This window comes from Kryptolebias marmoratus, linkage group LG24 (assembly GCF_001649575.2).
Source record: "Kryptolebias marmoratus isolate JLee-2015 linkage group LG24, ASM164957v2, whole genome shotgun sequence".
Classification (NCBI taxonomy): Eukaryota; Metazoa; Chordata; class Actinopteri; order Cyprinodontiformes; family Rivulidae; genus Kryptolebias; species Kryptolebias marmoratus.
In genome coordinates this window covers 13884498-13905489 of record NC_051453.1, presented here as the reverse complement: position 1 = coordinate 13905489, position 20992 = coordinate 13884498, and the positions used below count along the sequence as shown (strand labels likewise).

General features: G+C 40.3%; 1 protein-coding gene across 3 annotated transcripts in view; it reads right to left on the bottom strand.

The window, feature by feature from the left end:
• ssbp4 (single stranded DNA binding protein 4) overlaps positions 1 to 20992 on the bottom strand; it is an 89173-nt gene that overhangs the window by 55025 nt on the left and 13156 nt on the right. For all 3 annotated transcript variants that reach the window (XM_037974227.1, XM_037974226.1, XM_017407354.2), the window contains exons 2-4: positions 20461 to 20533; positions 17087 to 17148; positions 9753 to 9837 (exon numbers count right to left, since the gene is read on the bottom strand). In XM_037974227.1, coding sequence (XP_037830155.1) covers positions 9753 to 9837; positions 17087 to 17148; positions 20461 to 20533 — 220 coding nt within the window. The remainder of the gene's footprint in view (positions 1 to 9752; positions 9838 to 17086; positions 17149 to 20460; positions 20534 to 20992) is intronic.

Sequence of the window (20992 nt, the reverse complement as noted above, 5' to 3'; positions counted from 1 at the left end):
TGAGAAGAAACTTTTAAAATTTGTTTGTTAAGTTGTTAACCCCCTTTCATACTGGATGAAGACTCCTCGACAAAGTGAAAAATTAGCCAGAACATGCCATGGACTGTCTTTGCAAGTTCTCAGGAATGTATTCAGAATTCCCCATTGTCTGTGACAGAGCATGATATTTCCACGATGGTTTTGAGCATGCACCTTTCATAGCAAGGTAGTGGTGGTAGCAGATTGGGGTTCTGACTGGAGCAAGGTGGTCGCATATTCATGATGTAAAGCCTGTGCACACTGGTGTGACTTTAAAGCAGAAAATTTGATGCGGGTTTGGCCATGCTGGCCTCATGCCGAGCCTACGACTGTGATTGTGACGACGTTTTGGAAACAATCTAGCACAGACGTGACCTTTTAGACCTTTTAGTCTCAGGAACACGGACGTTAATTGGTATTTGACAAGTACTAACATAGCAGTGTCATGATTACCTTCAAGATGGAGGTTGTTTTCCAAATTTGACACAATTCAACCACATTGTAATAGGTGGTGTAGGTGTCCCACAGCTCTGTAAACATATCCCCCCTTGTCCAACATCCTTAGTATAATGTTTCATCTCAAACTGTGCATATCTCAGATCTTGAAATGTGTCACACTCTTTTTAGTCTCTAAATTGGCCAGTGATGTGTGACTTTATAAAGTATGAACATGTTCATTCTTAGAAGCATATTAGCTCAAACTATAAAAGTGAGGGGAAAGTTTATTTAAATTAAAAATAGACAGGCTGTAATATAAAACACAGGAGAATAAAATTGTAGCGCCAGAAAGAAGAATGAAAGTAATGAAATTATAAAAGGCACCATAAAAAAGAAGGAGCAGCCTACTGCTGGATTTAGTCAAAAGGTATACTGAGAGGGAAAGAGGGAGGAACAGAAGGTGTGGTAATGAAAGCGGGAGGGTTGAGGTTATAATAGTAAATAGTGGGGTGAAGTGAAGGAGCCAGGTGTGGCAGCAGCCACAGAGGTAATCAGTGGGCCAATGGGGAGTCATTCCATTCAGAGCCAACGGGCTGCCAAAGTACCTGGAATAAAAATAATCATTACGCTGCATTAAAGTCACTGTCTGTAAATATACCCTGGGCAGCAGTCAAGCAGGCTCACGGTGGCCCTCGCACCTTAACGCGCACACGTGTGAATATCTAAATGCACCTGCATGCAAATGACATTAATGCAAACACTTTTGAGGATGGGATTTTTCTGCACAAATGGTGTGAAAATCAGCGCCTCCCCTGCTGATTCTGTGCCATCACAACAAAGAAGACAAGCTTTTAACAGAAACAAACTATTCTTTGTATATATCTCAGCCAGCTCGAAGTACATTCATTATCCCATCCTATAACCTATAAGTGTTATTTTAGCCACAGAGTCTTGAACTGGATCTCTCTCACACATTTGTTCTGCCTCTCAGCATTGCTGCCTTTTGGAAACTGGGGATTAAGTCTGCATTTAGAAGAATTTAAATTGCAAATAGGGCGCTGTAATTGTTTTAGTCTTTAATCCGAGCGCGGAGGGCCTCACTGTGATGGAAAGTTTAGACAGACGAACATCTCAGGCATTCATCTGAAGAAGGTCTGTGTTTGTGTCACAGCTCAGTTCGATGAGACGGATGTCCAACCGGCATCGCGTGCACACACACACACACACACACCCACGCACACACCCACGCACACAAACATGCAGTAACACAAGCAGATACACTTCTACACAGCACTCCAACCAAAAAGGCTTGGGGTGGCCAGTTTATTTTGGTTGTGAGTTTGGATGCCCAGCTGGTACTTGAGACTGGTGGACTGGCAGACAGCAGACACACACACACACACACATGCTGAGTGCCAGGGACACACAGTGCCAGGCTGCAGTGTCTGCCAACTACAAGGCTACCCACTGTTACAAAAAGAGGCTGAGGCCGAGGAGAAAGGCCGGGGCAGTGTGTCAGAGAGGCAGGAGGACACTGAGAGTGGACAAAGATGAAGAAAAGGGACAAGAACTGAAAGATGAAGAAAAAGGACAAGAACTGAGTCACTTTTGAAAAAAAAGAATACACAATTTCTATGGGGGACACTTAAACGCTCAATTGTCAAATTGCTTCTTTCTGAAGATGGCAGCAAATGATCTTAACCTCTTAGGTTTGGTCATTAGTAACAACTCAGCTCCACTTATATGAACTATATTTGTATAAAATGGCAATGTATAGCATAAAAATCTTGTTTTGATTTTAATTACAACTTTTAAAAGCACCTACCATGCTCATTCTGTTTTGTAGTAGCAGCACCCCAGAAGGAAGTTTCTCAGATTTAAAAATTATCACGAGATAATTCGGAGAGGTGAAAGAATGATGAAAGACTCAAGTTATCCTGCAACACCAGTCAAAAGAAATGCTAAAGAATATTCCACTAAAAGCAAACAAATCCCTGGAAACAACAAGCAAATGCTGAATGTATTATATCTTAATTCGTTAATTTATATGGAATAATTAAAAGTAGCTGTTTTTAAATCAAAAGCTTTCAGCATTTCAGCTCTCTCACCATCCAAAAATGCTCTTTCTATAATTTTGGTTTTGCATAACCTTGTATGTTGTTTAAAATTCTTGAGTGCATAATATGCATGGTTATTTTTTTGTCTGAAAATCAAGCAAGATTTTTTTGCAAAGAGAATCTATATCCTTGCAGCCTAAAAAGTGTCAGTGTTTCCTCTGACCTTCACTTGCACAGTTTGCCAAATAGTAAATTCTTCAGCTGATGTGCACTTATAGACCTGCAGTACAAAATCAAACAGTGAATTTGAAAGATTTGAATTTGAGATAATTTTATTTGGAAACTTGACACCAAAGAAGGAAATAGCCTCTTATGAGTTAACCTATAGGAGTGTGTGTTTAAAGATAGCTTTCACTCCTTGGGATCTGACTGACAATCCCTGCAACTATCATCACTGTTTTAGATCTAATGAGGAGTGGCAGTAATGGAGTGCTTCAAGCTTTTCTCTGGGAGGAAAGAATACGGAGCTTCACAGCTGGAAAAGACGACTGGAGAGGAGCAGAGTCGATTCACTGAATAGAAATTTACTCGGCGAAGCTTTAAAATCTGCACGGCTTCAGACTGTTTCACTTGTCTGGTTTGTCCTCTTCTCAGCAACACAAAGTTTTGCTACAATCGGAAATGACATCCTTCACCTTAACTTAATTTGGAAAGATAAACAAATAAATGCCCCGAGCATTTTTTTTTTTAGTATTTTCTGGAACGCACTGTTTATTTGGAGTTTGTTTGAATTTGATGGGCGATGACGTGAAATCTAAGACGGTATCTCATGAATAAAAGAGTTAGGGGAATTAAATGCAAGGAGAGAAAGTTAAACGCTGCAGGGTTAGGCTTTGCCCAGATGGATTGACGGCGTTCGAGCTCCTCTGGTTTGCAGGATGCCGTGCAAAGTTCGCACCAAAAGTCAGATAAACTAAGAAAAGTGCAGACTTCAAAAAGAGTCCCTCAGCACCATTAGAGACACTTCTTTTTTCCCTGAACACGGTTACATCTCCCTACTTCTCCAGCTCTTTTTAATATTATTATTATTATTATTTCCTTCTGCCTCAAATTCTTCTGCTGTATGTTTTCTTGTCTCTGTCCCTGAAGTGTTGTCTTCATGTGTCCATCTCAGTGTCTGCCTCTGTCAAACAAAGATCCGGGAGCTTGTCCTTACAGAGTCAAGATCAAATGCTAAACCACAGCTCAGTGAGAGCCTGCACAGAATGAACCTGCAAGGAAGGGAATCATAAACAATATTTGATCTTCGGCTTCTGTCACTTCTAGACCTCCAGCCAAATACACACACACGCACACATATACACACACATACACACAGCTTGAGGGCAGCACTTTCAGGCTTTGTTGCCTCCCTCAGATATGGGAAGGTATACACAGACAGAGGAGCCGACTGGCCTTTTTCATTTAGACTGTAACAACGGTAAACAACGCCACACAAAGGCAGCATCCTCTCGCTCAGCGCCCGTCTGCCTGCAGCCTCCACTCCACGCATCGTTTGATATTAAAAGACAAAACAGGCGTGAACAGAGGAGGAGGTGGAGGTGGCGGTGACAGAAAGGTAGAAAGACAGACAGAAATGGACGAGAACGGAGACAAAATGTTATGGCAAGATGTTTGTGTGCGGGCTATTTTTAAACTGAGAACAGCCAGGAGAATCTGCATGAAGAAGATATCACCGGGCCAACGCAAACTCTGGTTCCCTCCTTATCCCTGCGTCCATACCCATCCTGGCTGTATTATGGATGTTATTATTATTCCTGCATGTCGGCATGTCGCTTCTCTCCTTCCCCCGAGCAAGGAAGCGGGCACCGCTGGCATCCAGCCAGATTACCCAATCAATCTCCTCTGAGAAGGAGGGAGGCAAAAAGGAGGGTGGGGGATAAGAAAGAGAGAGGGAAAGAAAGAAAGAAAGAACGAGCAGCAGGAGGGGGTGGTTGGAAGACGGTGTTAGCCGTGAAAAAGACCTGAGAGGAACTGAAGCAGACAAAATGAAGTAGGATGGGTACATTTGAAAAAGGGGGACGAAAGAGAGCAGAACACTGATAAATAGCGCTCCAAAAGAGACGTGTGGATTTAAAATGAGAGAAAGTGAGGACCTGTGATGGAAAACACACACACATATAATATTCCACACACAAAGTCCAGACAAAGGCTCGGTCATCATCGCTTGTTTACAGAGTGCAGCTCCTCCCCTTGTGCCACCTGTTACTGTGGTTGAGCCGAACAAATGTTTAACCCTCTCAAAGAATCCCCCGGCAACAGACAACAGAGCATCCTCCGTCCATCTCCAGCCTGTGTGCTGGAAACAGATCGGCTCAGGGACGCAGCACTTATTTTTTCTTATCTTTTTATTCAGACCACTCAATCAGGCGCCGGAACACTTAGCTGCTTAATCAATAGGTCGACAGGCAGAAAATATAACTGATTTGATAATCTTTTGAGTTACATTTAACGTAAACATGTCAAACATTTAGGGAACCTGACGTGCCGCGCTTCCGTTTTTGTTATCGCAGAAATGCAAAATAGACTATTTATAATGAAACTTTCAGGAAGTAATCATTGGATCTACAACTGATTAACTTTTGGATCCAACCCATTTTAAGATGGCCACTACAGCCAGCTGATCTCAAGAAAGACAGTAACTAACTAATGTTATGTTATTTTCGAGGTCTGACCAAAACAGCTACATTTTTGTCATTTCTCAACATAAGATGGTCTCAGTCTGAAACCTTGGCATGAAAGGCAGCGGATGAATTGTATTTTTTTTTTTATTTGATATTTAAGCAAAGCTTGAATGCATTCCACTATCAAATGTAATCTAGATAAATATTAAACCCCATCACAAAAATTAGTGGTTGCAATTATTTTATGTATCACCAAGCCTAAAAATGTCAGGAAATAATTCAAGAAGCCAAATCTACAAGTTACTTTTGTTATAATAGCTATAAAAAAGTCCAAAGTTGTTTAAAAATAAAAAGTAAAACAGCTAGAAGCATTCAGAGAGCGCAAACCTCCATACTTTAATGACACTCCATAGTGTCATTAAAAATCACTACCAAAACCTAATCACCTATTTCTTGTGGCAACCTCAATATTTCCTGAATATTTCATCAAAATCCGTTCATTAGTTTTTAAGTAACCTTGCTATCAGACAAACAAACAAACACTACCAAAAACATAAACGTCTTGGCAGAGGTAGATATAGGAAATAAGTGTTAATCATTAAAACGTGACAAGTTAAAACATTTGACTAATGGTCATTTTGCATCATGTAAAATAAATTACTTATCATGACTTTTGATCAATCATAATAATGACAGACTTCACCAGTTTGAGCTCAGCATAGTCGGTGAAGCTCTGCGATGTGAATGATGCACTTGTGGCACTAAATCTGTGACTCTCCTCAGGCGCTGAACCCAGGCTGGCATGAGCCGCAGATGTTTGGGGTCGTGACCTCTGGCTGGGGCAAAGCAAAATGTCTGCTGAGTCTACCCCTTCCTGAAAGACTGTTTGTCTGTGATTGAAAGTGCGTGTGTGTGTGTGTCAGAAGAGGAGAAAACAGAGACTCATTCTTCTGCCCGCTTTAATGTGAGCAACAATATGCGAGTCTGTGTGAGTAATCGCTTTCTTCATCACGAGGCTTATGTGCTTTAATCACTCGTATTGCATTACTGAAGATGTGCCGTGTTCTTTTAATCAAACACATTTCCTCACCAAAGTGCTTCTTTTCAAGGAACATCCAAATTCCAGCAGAAAAAAAAGGAGCGTAAGATGTGCAGGTCTCTTTTAGGAAATAAACATGATTAAAAGGCAATGTGAAGAGGAAGGCAGGAATACAAATCCAACAATTAGGAGGAGAAAGAAGACTTAATTTACTTTACAGAAGCACAAGACTTCAGGCTCTTTATGATACAGTATGGTCTTGCTTACTTTGAGTGTGTGTATTCATTTGCATGAGAGTGTGGGTGTGTGATATGCATACAAGCATTGCTGCATGTGGGAGTGTTTATGTGTAACCTCAAGTGTCTAAGACAGCAGATTCACCATTCGAGGGTGAAGCCAACCTGCTACCCAGCCAGTCAGAGGTCTCCAGCTCTGGGAGTGCGTCCAGGAGCTCCGATTCCACCACACTCCCCTGGATTAGCTGTCAACCTGTCCCCAGATCTGAGGATTAGCACATTATATTCCATTATCTTCCCCAAAATGGGAGAGTTCACAAAGTCTACATCACAGAGAGTCAGCAGGACAGGGCTGCTTTCGGCGTGCCGGCGAAACGAGCCAAACCGAGATGACCGAGTCCAAATCTGTAACTAAGACTGTCCTCTGGCTCAATGTTGCCTGGCAACCAAATTAGTTGCAGGAAACAAACACGCAAACTGTATTTCTGCGCATCAATTTTATAGCGCGACGCTGATATTTTCTCATTGTTATCCACAACACAGTGACAGCATAGCTGCAAGAGGAGACAATAAATAATATTAAAAGGACATAAATAAAGACAAGCCAATCCTGGTTTATCTCGGACACATTCCTCTTTTGGTATTCCCGTTGAGCGACACACAGAGCGAAGCGTGTGCAACTCCTGGGAGCTGTGTTGTTTTTCACTCTGTAATCCGGGCGCACTCGGGGGAACGAGGGATCCGTTATCAGCAAGGGGGCCGTGATAGAGACTCGATCAGGCCCTCGGTCTGCGGGGACCAAGAAGCCGGAGTTAATCAGAGACCGACAGACCCCTCATTACCCCGGGGATTCACACGCTCCGACCCTGACTGTCTCTCCGTCTTTCTGTCACACAATGACACAAGCATGAAAACACTTAGAAAAGCAGAGGTGCACTCTCACACCTTCCCCTGGTTTTTACTGCAATCGGAAACTTTGAAACATCCTTTGTGATTTTTACTTTCAAACATGACTTCAGATTTATATCGACACCTAGTAGGTCCAAGGCAAGAAAAAACAACGACTTTAGTGACAGTGGTTGTGATTTTAATTGTGAAAAAGCATCTCTAAAAGATGACAGCACTCTTGGCCAGTTGTTAGTAATTCATACTATAAAATCCAACAATTATTTAAGTATATAGGTTCAAAAGAATTTAGTAAATATAGCAAATATACTTTTTGATAAATAATATTGTAGTCTCTTAATTTGGCTGAGGTGTAAAATAAAATTACATACATACACAAAAATGTTTTATGTGACCCCAAATATGATCAGTTTAAATTTACAAACTATGCTAATAACCCTATTAAACAAGAGCATAATGACAACACAAACAACCTGAACTGCTATGTTTTTATACAGTTATAATTATTGTATTTAGGAACCTTTTTGACCTTTAATTTGATTCATGGAGACCCTCACTTGATGCTTTATGACCCACAGTGGGGTCCCGACAATGTTAGGATCCACTGCGCGAAGGTATCTGAACAAACATAATTCATCTAGCAAAAAAATTGCATTCTTCACAAACTAGATAATACTTCCTTAACATTTTATTATATTTTACACAAACATAAAAGTGCACCAGATAACAGGAAGCTTTTAATACATTCTTCTTCAAGCCTTCAAATGTAAAGTAATGTACGTATGTACATATAAGCGCAATACTTTCATTTTAAAATGACAAAATTACACACACACACAAATCAGCTGACATGCCCCAAACCTCTGAACCACGGCCAAGTTGAGAATCAGGCAACACACACTCAATCAGCTGCAAGTCAGACCTCTTTGTCTACAACAAATCGAGTCCTAAACTTGATGCATTTTGACCACACAAGGAAAGAGAAGTGAGCGTGACTCTCATCTGGCTGATTTATGTCGCCCAAGCCTGAAACACGTGTAAAGCGCCTTAAACAGCAGCTGAATCTGAATCTAGACGTTTAGCCACATATTGACCAGCGCTGTCAAACAGCAGCCATTAAAGAGCTGACATGCAGGTATCCAGCTGGCCTACCTCTGGAGAAAGGTGTAGGAAATTATATGGCATTTAGATTAATTAGACACAGTTGTCAGATTTAATTAACTACTAGGTTTAATTAACCATGTAATTAATCTTACGGTGGTCCAACACATGTACGCACACAGGCGGGCATGGAGACGCACACATCAGCTAGTGAACACAGACATGAGCAGTACATGCACAGCAAATGTAATCTATTCAGCTGACAAGTGCTCACACTTTTTGCTGTCAAACCTCACAAGAGAGTTCAGCTGAATAGGTGACTGGCTATGAGCTAAAATGGCCCGAATGAAGAGCGCGTGCCACGAAAAGCACCTTTAATCTATCTCGAGTTTAACTTCTGTCCAGGTAGAATGATAATCTTTCTGCTGAAGCAGTTCATCCAGTCAACATCCACACATCTTTGTAATCATTTATCAAATATAAACCAGGCAACGCTGAGCAAATATTTATCAGCGTTGACAGGCTGACAGACAAGACAATCCAGGTAAAAAATAGACTCGAGAATCACATAAAAACATTTGCAATACGCAGCTCTTTGAGAAATGTGTGTGAAATAGGTTCCTGATCGACTGGTCTGACTCTTCAGAAGATGAGAGGGTCAGGGAGGGGTCACTGACCCTGACCTTTTCATCACCAAGTCCAACCCCTGTAGCCATAACAAGCACAGCCCCGGCAGGCTCTAAATGCACCCCCTCTGTATACGTATCGTGTGTGTGTTAATGTGCAAGTGTGATCAGCCAGCTGCGTTGTGTGATCTGACCTTTACTGAAGCCATGAGTGGACCAATAAGTAGCCAGGCAGTAGCCTGACCTTTCACCTCTGGAAAAAGGAGAATTGCTCGGACGGAGAGGGTCAACGTTTCAGTGCAGCCAACAGCTGAGCCACAGCGTTACACTTCTGTCTCATATCTGAAGAAGAAATCGTACAGCCTGACTCTGTCAATTAGACTTTGACAACTCAAAGAAAGGAGTCTAAGGCCCCCCCCCCCCCAAAAAAAAAGCATTATTCGCTGTGATCAGACATCTGGATCACAGTCGGTTCAATCTAAAACAGAATCTGCAGCAGGCAGACCGACACATAACAAACAAGAACCGGCAGCATTACCAAAATCATAACAGACTCTTCTTCCTGATCCCCACTCTGCGTGTGGATACGCACGTTTAAATGTTGGATACGCTCGAGCTATGCAACAGGATTGGTTAAATTCACTCACGTAGTCGTGGAAAGCCTTGGCCTCGCTGGAATGTTCGCATGTCTCCCTCCGGTCCGGGGCGGCGCAGTACAGGTCCCAGAATACACTGTGGGACGAGACAGCGACAGCACTCAGACACTTCACTCTGTCATGCAAACACGTGTTTCTCTTGTTGATATCATCACAAATACCTGACAAAGACGAGCGTGTGTGCAGTGCTTTAAAACACTTAAATAAGCACGTGGAAACATCCAATTCAGCCTCAGGTAAATACATGAGGAGAAGCAGGGGGCTGTTTGAATTTTTCCACACGTTTACTTTATTAAAATTTATTATTTTCTTAACCTTTTTTAACTCTGTTTATTTCAGATGGAAGAAGCAGACCAAAGTTTTAAAATATGAATCATCAAGGTGTAAATATTGATTATAAGCTCTACAGATAGCATTATTTAGTGTCTGAAAAAAAAAAAAAAAACGCAAAACAAAAAATAGCCAATGTTATAGTCTGGAAAAAGATTTGATCAAAGAGTATAATGCAAATAAACTGCAAAGCAAACCACCTGTGAATATTTTTCAGTATATATATTTCATAAGTCTGTGATTTGGCTAAAAGTATCATATTTTGGGCAAGAATGTCCATCAGCTATCTCTGAAGTAGGAATGCCTGGACAGCGCTTTAATTTTTTGAATGATGCGATCTGTCAGTTTCTTCAGAAAAAGTGTACCATCCACCACTGAAGCTCTTGAGGTTCTCCACTGGTGTTTACTTTTTGTGTCAGTTTGCAAAACCCAAAAGTCGGGGCATGTTTCGGTCAGCTTGTGAAAACCTTTAACGTTCGCAAAAATAGGAACGCTCTGCAGCCAAAAACACAGCAGAGTTTCTTTTGTCCAATGTACAAACTTCCTCCAAAGAGCTTTCAGTGTGAAGGACCTCCACATGCTCCTCTCATCCCACCCCAGCGACCTGCGGGTTACTGACCAATCAGCTCTGATTATGTTACTTACCGCTCAACCAGCCGTACTCGTATAATTTAACTAGAAAAGTTCCACTCCTCCAGGGCAACAGGGGCCACAGAGGTCCCACTCCAAATGGGCCCTTAATTACTGCACTGAAATTAAGTACTTGCTAAGCCAGTCCATATAAAACAGTTCTCCTTCCTCACAATATTGATTTTATGGACAGTTTCCTAAAAGAACTCTTGAGAGGAAATTCTTGTTGCCATTTTGAAACGCTTTCTGCTCTATTTGTGCTGACTGGACACTTGATAAGCTGGAGAAAATATCACCTGACCACCAAAAAGTCTCAGACAGAGGATCAACAGCACTCTGCCTAGATTATTTTTTATTATTATTTTATTGTAGAGCATGCTGGTTAACATTTCATAGATTGTGCTTATATAACAAAGCTGATCACTGATGTACACTTTTCTTTAGTTATCTTTAATTTTTGTCACTTGAGGGCATCAAGGAAACAGAAGTGCAACAGTAGGTATCCTAAAATTAAAAAAAAGAGCAATAAACCTTACATTTCATCCCTGCAGCACACTGTACCAACTTATCAAATCAGACAAACTAAAATAGAAATATGCTATTAAAGTAGTTAAAGATTAAAAGGCAGAGTTAGTGCCCTGTGGCGCTCATTGAGAACCGAGGTTCTTTGTAGACAAGGAGCAGGGCACAGAAAAGCAGAAAGCCGGCAGAAAACACACGGCGTGTGTTGTGCTGCCCTTCTGTCATTCGACAATAAAGCCCGTGTACATTATCATATGTATCGGCTGGTGTTAAAGAGATTGCTGCTCCGTCTGAGACGAGGCGAGAAGGCGCGACCATCGCAAATCCATTCGGCTCTCGGGAAAATGAAATACAACGCAGGTTGTAGTCTGTTACAGAAAAAAGAAAGAAAAAAAAAACAAACTCAGCCAGGTGCGGGCGCAGTCGCGGGGTGGGGGGTGTGAGGTGATTTAACACCTCGTGGTCTTTTGAGGTCAGAAATATATTATGATTGGAACAGCTGACCTGTTTGAGACATGCTGAGAAATCTCATTCTGTGTCTTTTTGCATAATATGAGAACAAATCACTGTTTAACAAACCGTCCAGAATAGATATTTAATATCTGGAGAGTATTTTGTGGGGATTGGGGATTGACATAAAATCTTTTTTTTTTAATAAAAAGATAAAAAGTTTGAATTGGATAGTCTTCAGATCTTTTGAGGTGGGGTTCTGTGGAAAAGTTAAGAACAGTTAATATCTTACCTGTAGTAGATAGCTCTTTGAACAACATCAGATTGGAGAAATAAGGTTTAAATTTGATTGTATTGATGAGCTAATGACTTGTCTGAATACAGCCAAGACAAAAGTGGATTGATACAATCTTAAAAACCACACCATTCTTTAATATTTTATAACAGTATAAAGTTTTGACATTGGGGTTAGTGATAAAATGGCAGCAGTCCACATTGACCCCACTCTGCCCATCAATCTGGTCAGAATGCAACTTTATTTTTCCACACAGGGATCATTTAAAGACGTATCTACAACAGGTAAGATATTAGTTGCTCATAACCTTCCTACAGAACCCCACTTCAAAATATTTGAACTATCTCTTTTGGAGCAACAAGACATCTGTGTAATAATTCACAAAACTGATTCTGTGTAATATTAAATGAGAAACTGTCAATATTTAGAGAAAAAAAACCATGTCACAGTTTTTGTCACATCCTTTTTAGAGACATTAATCTGTAAAAATCATCTGGGATGTCAACATTCACAGTTAATTAGCACCAGCAATCAACAAGAAATCTTGTACTCTGCATACCCTTGATATAGTAAAATTTCTATCCAATTATCTAATCATTTCAATCTAATTATCTCATCATGGGAAGCTCTTTATGATCTTATGGAAAGTAGGTGGTGTTTGAGCCACACAGCTCTGCTCTGAGGGTGAAAAGTTTAACTGCTCTTACTTTGAAGAGAAATTTAGATACAACTTGAGAACATGTAAACTTTTTTTTGTCGTTTTATTTACGTAAAAAAATAATGAAAATAGAAGATGCAACTGTCAGTGCAAACACACACATACGTGCACACAGTTCTACCCAGAACAGAGGAAGGGATTAGCATTCGACCATCCAGAAGAAGACAATTATAAAAATTAAATGCCATCGCGATAATTATTTGTAATTAACTGTGGTATGACAAAGCCAGTGGTTACAATGTTCTTTTCCATTATAATAAGGAAAAAAAAAAAAAACAAAGAGAGCGAAACAGCCACACAGACAAGTCAATGTGATAATCCTGTGTGTGTGCGTGCTTGTGCGAGTGCATGTCAGGTGGTCAGTCAGCAGAAAGAGAAACGGACATTAAGATGTGGAGGTGGAGATAAGGAGGCATTCGGAGCATTAGTGAACGAACCAGAGGGTCAGAAAAAAGACAATAAAATAAAATTACACAGAGTCGAACATCTTATCCATACAGACTCTTCTAAATGGGACAAAATGTTGCAGTCGAAGAGCAGCAGAGGTGGGGAAGCACAACCCCTCGATTTCACAATCTGAATAGAGGATATCCAGCTGGAAAAATGAATGCCTTCAGCAAGTGGCAACAACAAAACTGTGACGTGAAAATTTGAGAGCATGTCTGATTTGTTTGAGTTCTCACACTGCCACAGACAACACAAGGAAACAGAAGTAACTCACAGAAAATATTTTAAAAAGGCAGCGGATTGGGGATTGCAGTTTATATATTGGCTACATTTACAATATAACTGTTTAATCAAAAATGTTTAAACAATGCATTTAAGCACAGTTTCAAAAATAATTTCTGATCACTTGTTCTGCTAAACAAAGTTTACATGACAATTCACTGGCAGTGCTGCAGCCACCACAAAAATGTGGTCCATTTTCTGCCTTCAGTAATTTTCTTGAAAGCACTAACTACTAAAGATAAACATCACTGTTGTGTTTGCATCAGATGAGCGTGTTAAGGCGCTGACAATGTAAATGTTGTCATTAGACGATGTGCACAAGGTTCTGAATGTCGATATTCATCTCATAAACACACGCAACATGTAAAAATAACAGTTACATAAACAATACATTCCTCGTGTAGCTATTTTACTTTACTTTTACTTTTTTGTCACACGTATAATAAAAGGATAAGCTGGTTGGTTTATAACCAGGTTCAAATCCTGTACAAATCTTGATATTTAGCTTGTTTTAACACTGCTTCACTCGGCTGTAAGTCGCATCACTTGCATTTTCTTTTTTGTTATCTTTTTGTGCTGCAGCCACTTTGGGTTAAAGTTCAATGGCTCAGTCCTGTTTCGTGTCCAGATAAGTTTTTTTTTTTTACCATGTTTGTGTTTTCTGGTTAATGTCACTTCCTGTATTCTTTTGTTCTTTTTATTTAGTTTACCCCTGCTCTTGTCACACACCTGACGTATGTTTGCTGATGGCCACTCACCTGTTCTTTGTTACTCCATATGTCCTCCCTCAGTACACATTCTGCTCAAGCTCCTTCGTGCTTTGCCAGAATATTGTCATTTCAGTTTTTACATCGTTGACCACTACTGGACTTTCTGCTCCTGCAGTGCTTTCTGTTTGTTTGTTCCAGCTCTGTAAGTTATCAAAGTTTGTGTTTGCTCTTTAACTTTTGTCTCTGGATTGCAAGTTCTACATTTGCTTCTTTCACTTTCAACCATGTGTCATGACACCAGCTTCAGGTTAGGATATACAATAGGTAATTGTGTTTGCAATATACTGGACCTGATTAGGTTAAGAAAATTAAACATGTTTAGGATGACAAAAACAATGAGGTTTGGGGTTGAACACAGCTTAAAATACACTCTCCTGCCAAATAGTCATTATGTTTCATGGGGGGGACACAGCAGTGAAAACTGGTTAAACCAATCGATTTTAGGATAAAAAAGGGAGACAACTAGCATCAGCCAATAGAGACAGAGCTAATGACACAATCGACACCTGCAGCCCTCACCGAGCCTTTTCTTTATCCCTCCACCCATAACAACAGATGTGGATGGGTGACCCCCACCAGCCTCCTTCTCCAACCCCCCTAAACATCCCTCCACTTTTCCTCCTTGTGGCCGTGGTCGCATTCTGAAGACCCCCACCCACCTAAGGCGTCCTGTAGGAAACAGCCATAGAGGCAAAACCTCAGCAAGGTGCTGAGGAGGAGAGAAGTGGGGGTGGGGCTATAGGGTGATGGTGGGGTCGGGGTCTTAGATTTGGCTGTTTAACACAAAAGAGACTGGAATGCAAAGAGTTAATCCGTTCGGGGGTCTCTCTTCCGCAAACAAAGGGACAGGCCTCCAGACAAAGGTTGAAGGAGGAGGAGCAGTGGGTGAGGGATGAGGGAGGTTGGTGGCTTTTCTGCCATCTGGAGCTTTTGTTTTGGGGGAGGCTGGAGGTTGAAGGGGGGGTGGGCTGGGTGGCATGGGGTTGGACAGGGGACGCCGCCTCCTTCCCTCCTCATGCAGCCAACCCTCCGCTCCGCAGACCCCCACCCCGCCCAAAACAGTGTCTGTGTCCACGTGCTGTGTGGCCCAGACGGACGCCCATCAGCTAGGTCATAGTACACTGGAACTCTGCCCTCCCCAGCCCAGATAATCATCAGCCTGCACTCCCACTGCTCTCAAGCAAAACACACACTGTCATTTCCCACACTACTGAAATATATGAGCGCAGTCCCAACACACACCAGGAGCACTCAGTTTTCCTTTCTGTTTCCCACTTTTAACAAACACACACACAGACACACTCGTCCGGTCTCCCTGAGCACTGTTATTGGTACCAGCAGAGGTGAGATCAAACTTACACTTCACTGTATGTTTGCGTATGTCATTCTGTCACTATAACTGGTAGCTGTCAGATTGAGAGAAGCCAGGCTCTTTAAGGGCCGATATGAACCGTGTCAACAGGCTGCACAATCAAAACACACACAGGGGCCAGAGAGGATGAATGAATGAAGCCGCATGTCCGGGTTTATTACACACGGACGGCCTGGGTGCTTTGGGGATGAGCGGCATAGCATGAATGACAAACAAAGCAGACCATGTCAGACCTCTTATCCCCTCTCGTTAGCTCTCGTGCTGCCTTGCTGAGGATTCTTGCCTCCCTGCCAGCTCCATTCTTCCTCTGCTAACCCACTTCTTCTGTCCTATTTTCTTTTCTTTTTTGCCATAAAGGTTTTCCTCCCTTCAGTCTGACAGCTCCAAAGGCAAAAAAAATCCTACTTTTGCATATTCTTTGTCCTTCTAAATCAGACATAGAGAAAAACATTTTTTGTCAATCTGCAAGCCCACTAACCTTGTCCATTCAAGCAGACAGAAAACACTAGTCTTTATTTTTCTAGAGCTCAGGGATTTGACAGATTTGTCTAAAGAGGCTGAAAGACAAGAACCCTCATCAGAATCTTGTTTCATTAAACTGATCCACAGGTTAAACAAAGTCTGTAAATCCTGACGGTAGAGCAGAAGCTTTCCAACCCTCAGGTGCACCTGTAAGTTGAAGAGGCAGCACAAAGGAAGAGAATAAATTTGTATGAGAGGGACAGGTGCATGCCTACCTTATACAAACAACTGCAAGCTTTTGTGGCTGAACCTGCACATACATTATGTTTTCACTAGGATGAATTACAGCAGCAACAGAGGCTAAAACTCAAAAACTTGTCTTTCCAGTGTCTGATGAAAGGATCTGGTATTCACACCTACTTTCAATCCCAATGGGCAGATGATGGGTTGAGGGAGATACAAAACCCAGGCAGTGATCTTCTATACCAGCTATTTTGAATTTTGGTGACTCGACCTATGGTCATTGTCATGTTTATGACAGACTGTGTGCTTCCCATTTTTAAAAACTACACTATGTTAGGCCTCTCCACTGCTCAGTGATGGCTACTCTTTTACTCCACCAACAAGTTGTAAGAGTTTCAAGATATAATGTCAATTTAGAATCACAAACATGCACGTTTTTGGACTGTGGGAGGAAAGTGGAGCACCTGGAGAAATCACACATAAACCAGCAGAACATGCAAAGGCCTGCACATTGAAATAGTAACTATATGAATGGGTCTATTCACACTGCCAGGCAAATCCCTTAGTGAGGGTATGGCTGTAAAAATATTTTTATCAGTGTCAGTATTTTACATCTAAAAAAACACTATAAATTAGAGGCCAGACTGGGTTTGTGAAACTATAACTCCACTAAAACTTACCAAATTCAGGGGCAGTTGTTTGACTATTCATAACTCAACTGTTGTTAATTCTGTGTACTTTTCATCCTTTACTAAAGTTTTAGATTTATTAAAGGTATAGGAGGGAGGACTGAGGTATACGTACCACCACCATGAGTGTAAAAATCCTGGAGGCTCCCCAAGTGTGATATTCTTCTCCCATCGAATCTGTGAGGAAGACAGGAAAAAAGGCAGAGGGAGAAGAATGACGAATTAGACGCTGCAACATGTTTTATGCATAATGTAACCATTTTGCTTAATGGTCACTTTCAGAATGGCAGAGCGACAGTCGGGAAGATAAAGAATAGGCCGACGAGGAGCGCAGTGATCTATAGCAGTGCAGAGTTTTGTGGGTAAGAAAGTGTGACTGTCTTGAAGCGGCAGCAGCCCTCTGAGCTGCCCTCACAAACCCAGCAGAGCTCCTGTTTGTATCTGGACACTGAGATAAGATCCAGTGAGAGATAGGAGACCAACTGCCTGCTCTACACACTTGCTCCGACACGAATCTACACACAAACCCGCACAGATTCAGGACATATATATATATATATATATATATATATATATATATATATATATATATATATATATATATACAATCTGAAAGTCTGCGAGAACAGCATGACACCAGCAGGATTTCTCTTTTTTTCTATATGTGCTTCATATAGAAGAAGAAAAAAAAAACAGATACAAGCCCCATGTTTCTATTAAAGTGTCTATTCTCCAGATTTCCCTTGTGCCACTTATAATGATGTGATGTGCAGCGCGTTGTTGTGGGCCTGTTGATTTAATGCTGCTAAAGAGCTGAGTGCTGCACTGTGCAGGAGAGCATAGAGTGCTGAAGTTCTCCCGGGGACACGAGTGCGTTGTGTGTATACTATAAACGTGAGCAAGTGTGTGCGCGGCCCGCTGAAGGAGGAACAGAGGCTAATTAAAGCAGGAGAGGCCAGGTGATAGCGCTCTCATTAGATCTGCAGGTGTGTGTATGCAAGCACCTTAAGATTAAGTTTCAAATCTGTTGGAACATGCATGGGTGTTTCCACATGTGCATGAAAAAAAAAGTTTGTCCTATGAAAAATACATTATAAGTCAGAGCAAGCACAGGGAAAGCTTATTGGATAATCTTCGTCCGATGTTTTGGATTTGATAACTCGTTAGCTGAGACATAAAAAACCTTTTTGTTCAGTAAAATCAATTAGTTTTTTTGTTTCAACAGGTAAAAAAGTACTATTTTATTCTTTATTTTAAATTTTCTTCTTTTACAGTTCTTCTATTTTTTTTTCTCTTTGATGTGATCTATTGGTTTTTCAATGATTCACATTATTAAAGACTTTAAAATTCTTTTCCATCTTTCATAGAAAACACTTTCTTTCCACTGCTCTGAGGTAAAAAAAAAGCAGGTTAAAGAGCGAGACAAAGGGTTAAAAAAACCTAATCAAAGCAAAAAGTAAAGAACATTAAAAAAAAACTATAAAACCTTTGAACAAGAAATACTGCAACATGCTAGTGTGATAAAACTACTTCTGTTTGCTGCTTTTTGAATACTTCTGAGACTTTAAGCAAAATGTTAAAAACATGTAAAGATGTGGTGCAGCTGACTCTTTCCAAGTAAATAAAAGTACAGATGTGGTTAAAATAAACTAAATCCTTTAGGAACCTAATATTGCAGACAGTTTATGATAAAACTCCCATCAAACTGGCTTAACCTGCATGTCACATGATCATGTGGTCCACATGCATGTGTTCATCTGTGCATATGTTGGTTTATTACTTATATCCTATATTTATGGGCCTCTGGTCCCCATTGACTCTGATTTTCACCTCTTTTCAGCAGCTCAGCAAATAAATCTTAAATCTCCAGAAGAGTCACCAACAAGCCCTCTGAAATTATTTGAATTTATTGAGGATAGTTGTAGCTTAACTACCTGACCTCACAACCCCCCCCCCCCTCTCCCATCACCACTTTATAATTTGTATTCATATTCTGATGTTTTCAACAGTTCAAAACTGAATTTCAGCATTAAAAATAATGTCAGCCATGTTGACAATCCTTTCACAGATTTATTGTTCAGACCCAGAGGATTTTCTTTGCCTTTGTAGACTAAAATATTCACAGAAACACTCCTTTTGACAAAAAATAATTAGAACAATTTTTGTAATTTTCAAGTGTTTAAAGTTAATATTAATCTAAAGCCAGGAGCTACTATGTTTGGACTAAATATACAAGAAAAAAATTGACCGTAAAACAATCCTTCATATGTTATTTGATGACACAGCTATTATATGTTTTGTTGCTTTATTATAATTAAGATTTTGATTTTAGTTGTTTGTTTTTAAGAGAAAGCACTGGTTTGACAATTTTAATCTGTGTGTATTATTACATAAAGTAATTTATCAGGTTGTAAGCTGCATGCTATAGGTAGATATGACTAGTCTGAATTAATATATTTAAAATGGTATAGAGGGACCAATAAATATGAGGAATAATTAATGAATTTTGTTCCAGTTTTTTATTTTATTTTTATTTTAGCGTATTTTCCAAAAACCTTGGTCAGTTTTGAGCAAAATTATCCAACAGGTTTAAAAAGAAAATCACTTTTATGTGGAGCTTTTACCATTTCAGCTAAAATGGGACCCCTCTTTTTATGAGTTCAGAAGGTATTAAACAACTTTTTAAATGTAATTTAAAAATGTTAGTTGTGTGCAATTTAAAATCTTCAACTTAGGCTAACTGGAAACTAATATTGTTGAAGAAACTGTTTAGCTGAGTATCTACAGGACGCCAAAACTTTACGTATTTGTGTTAAATAACTTTGTTTTTACCACTGGTATGTAAAAATGTGCATGCAGCACATGTCAGTGAGAGATTCTGACATGAGTGTGCCTCGTGAGAGGACAAATAATAAAAATCTAAACAATATAGATCTGCTTTTCCATGTGCGTTCAAAGAGACTGAACAAAGCTGATGGGCAGGAAAAGAGTTCTGCTGGACCATTAGCAGGAAGGATGTCCATTAAGGAAAAGGATGCAACACATTAGAGACCTTACTTCTTCTACAGTTCAGGGGAGTAATGTGAGGTTAATACATGTAGTAGACCTGGGACAAACTGTCAGGATTGAATTTGATTCACACGATCACGATACAATTGTCAAAACGCAACATGAACAACAATACATGCTTAATATATGTCAAACTTTTATAACAAACAGTCAAATTATTATGTTTATGGTTTCAAACTTGAGTTAATAATGAAGAGCTGGTGATCAAATTAAACAGTCAAACCAATCTTTACACAAAAAAACACATTGCTGTTGTTTTGCAATTATAAAATAGTTCAAAACAAGGCTATATCATAATTGCTTAACAGCTGCTTAAACCCAGAACAACATATAATATGAACTCTATGACTGGGCATACAGTACGAGGGGAATCCCATTCATCCTTTCTGAACAGGAAGTTACATTAGAAGCACGTCTTACCTCTGACAGGAAGGTCTGTGCTGATTTCTGTGCGCCGACATGAAGCAAATACTCATACACATATAAAGCTAACCTGGAAGACAAAACAGAGAGAAAAAAATCTTTTTAAGAATTTTTGTTACTTTAATTTTATTGAAAGAATTTCTCTGTTCTTAATCACCAATCAGGGACAAACTCATTTTTGAGTTCTAAAAACAGGCAAATCAAACAGGAGAATCCAAATCCAACAAGCGGGGGTTTGGATAAACGAGATTTCACTGGATGAAGATCATATACATTGTGAAAGGGTTGTAAATGTGCAATGCAAGGCGGCACAGCTCAGAGCTAAAGAGCTCTGGTGGCACTCAGCCATATTCGTGTGGTTTCAGAATCTCTGAGGCAGTGACACTGAAAACAAAGCAGTGTAGACACTCAGAGGAACACGGATAGGGGAATATGAATATGCTCAGACAAGGCAAAAGATAGGCTATAAAGATAGACACCCACAATGCTTGCTGGGTGTGATTTGCCCAACCAGTACATCTATCCACAG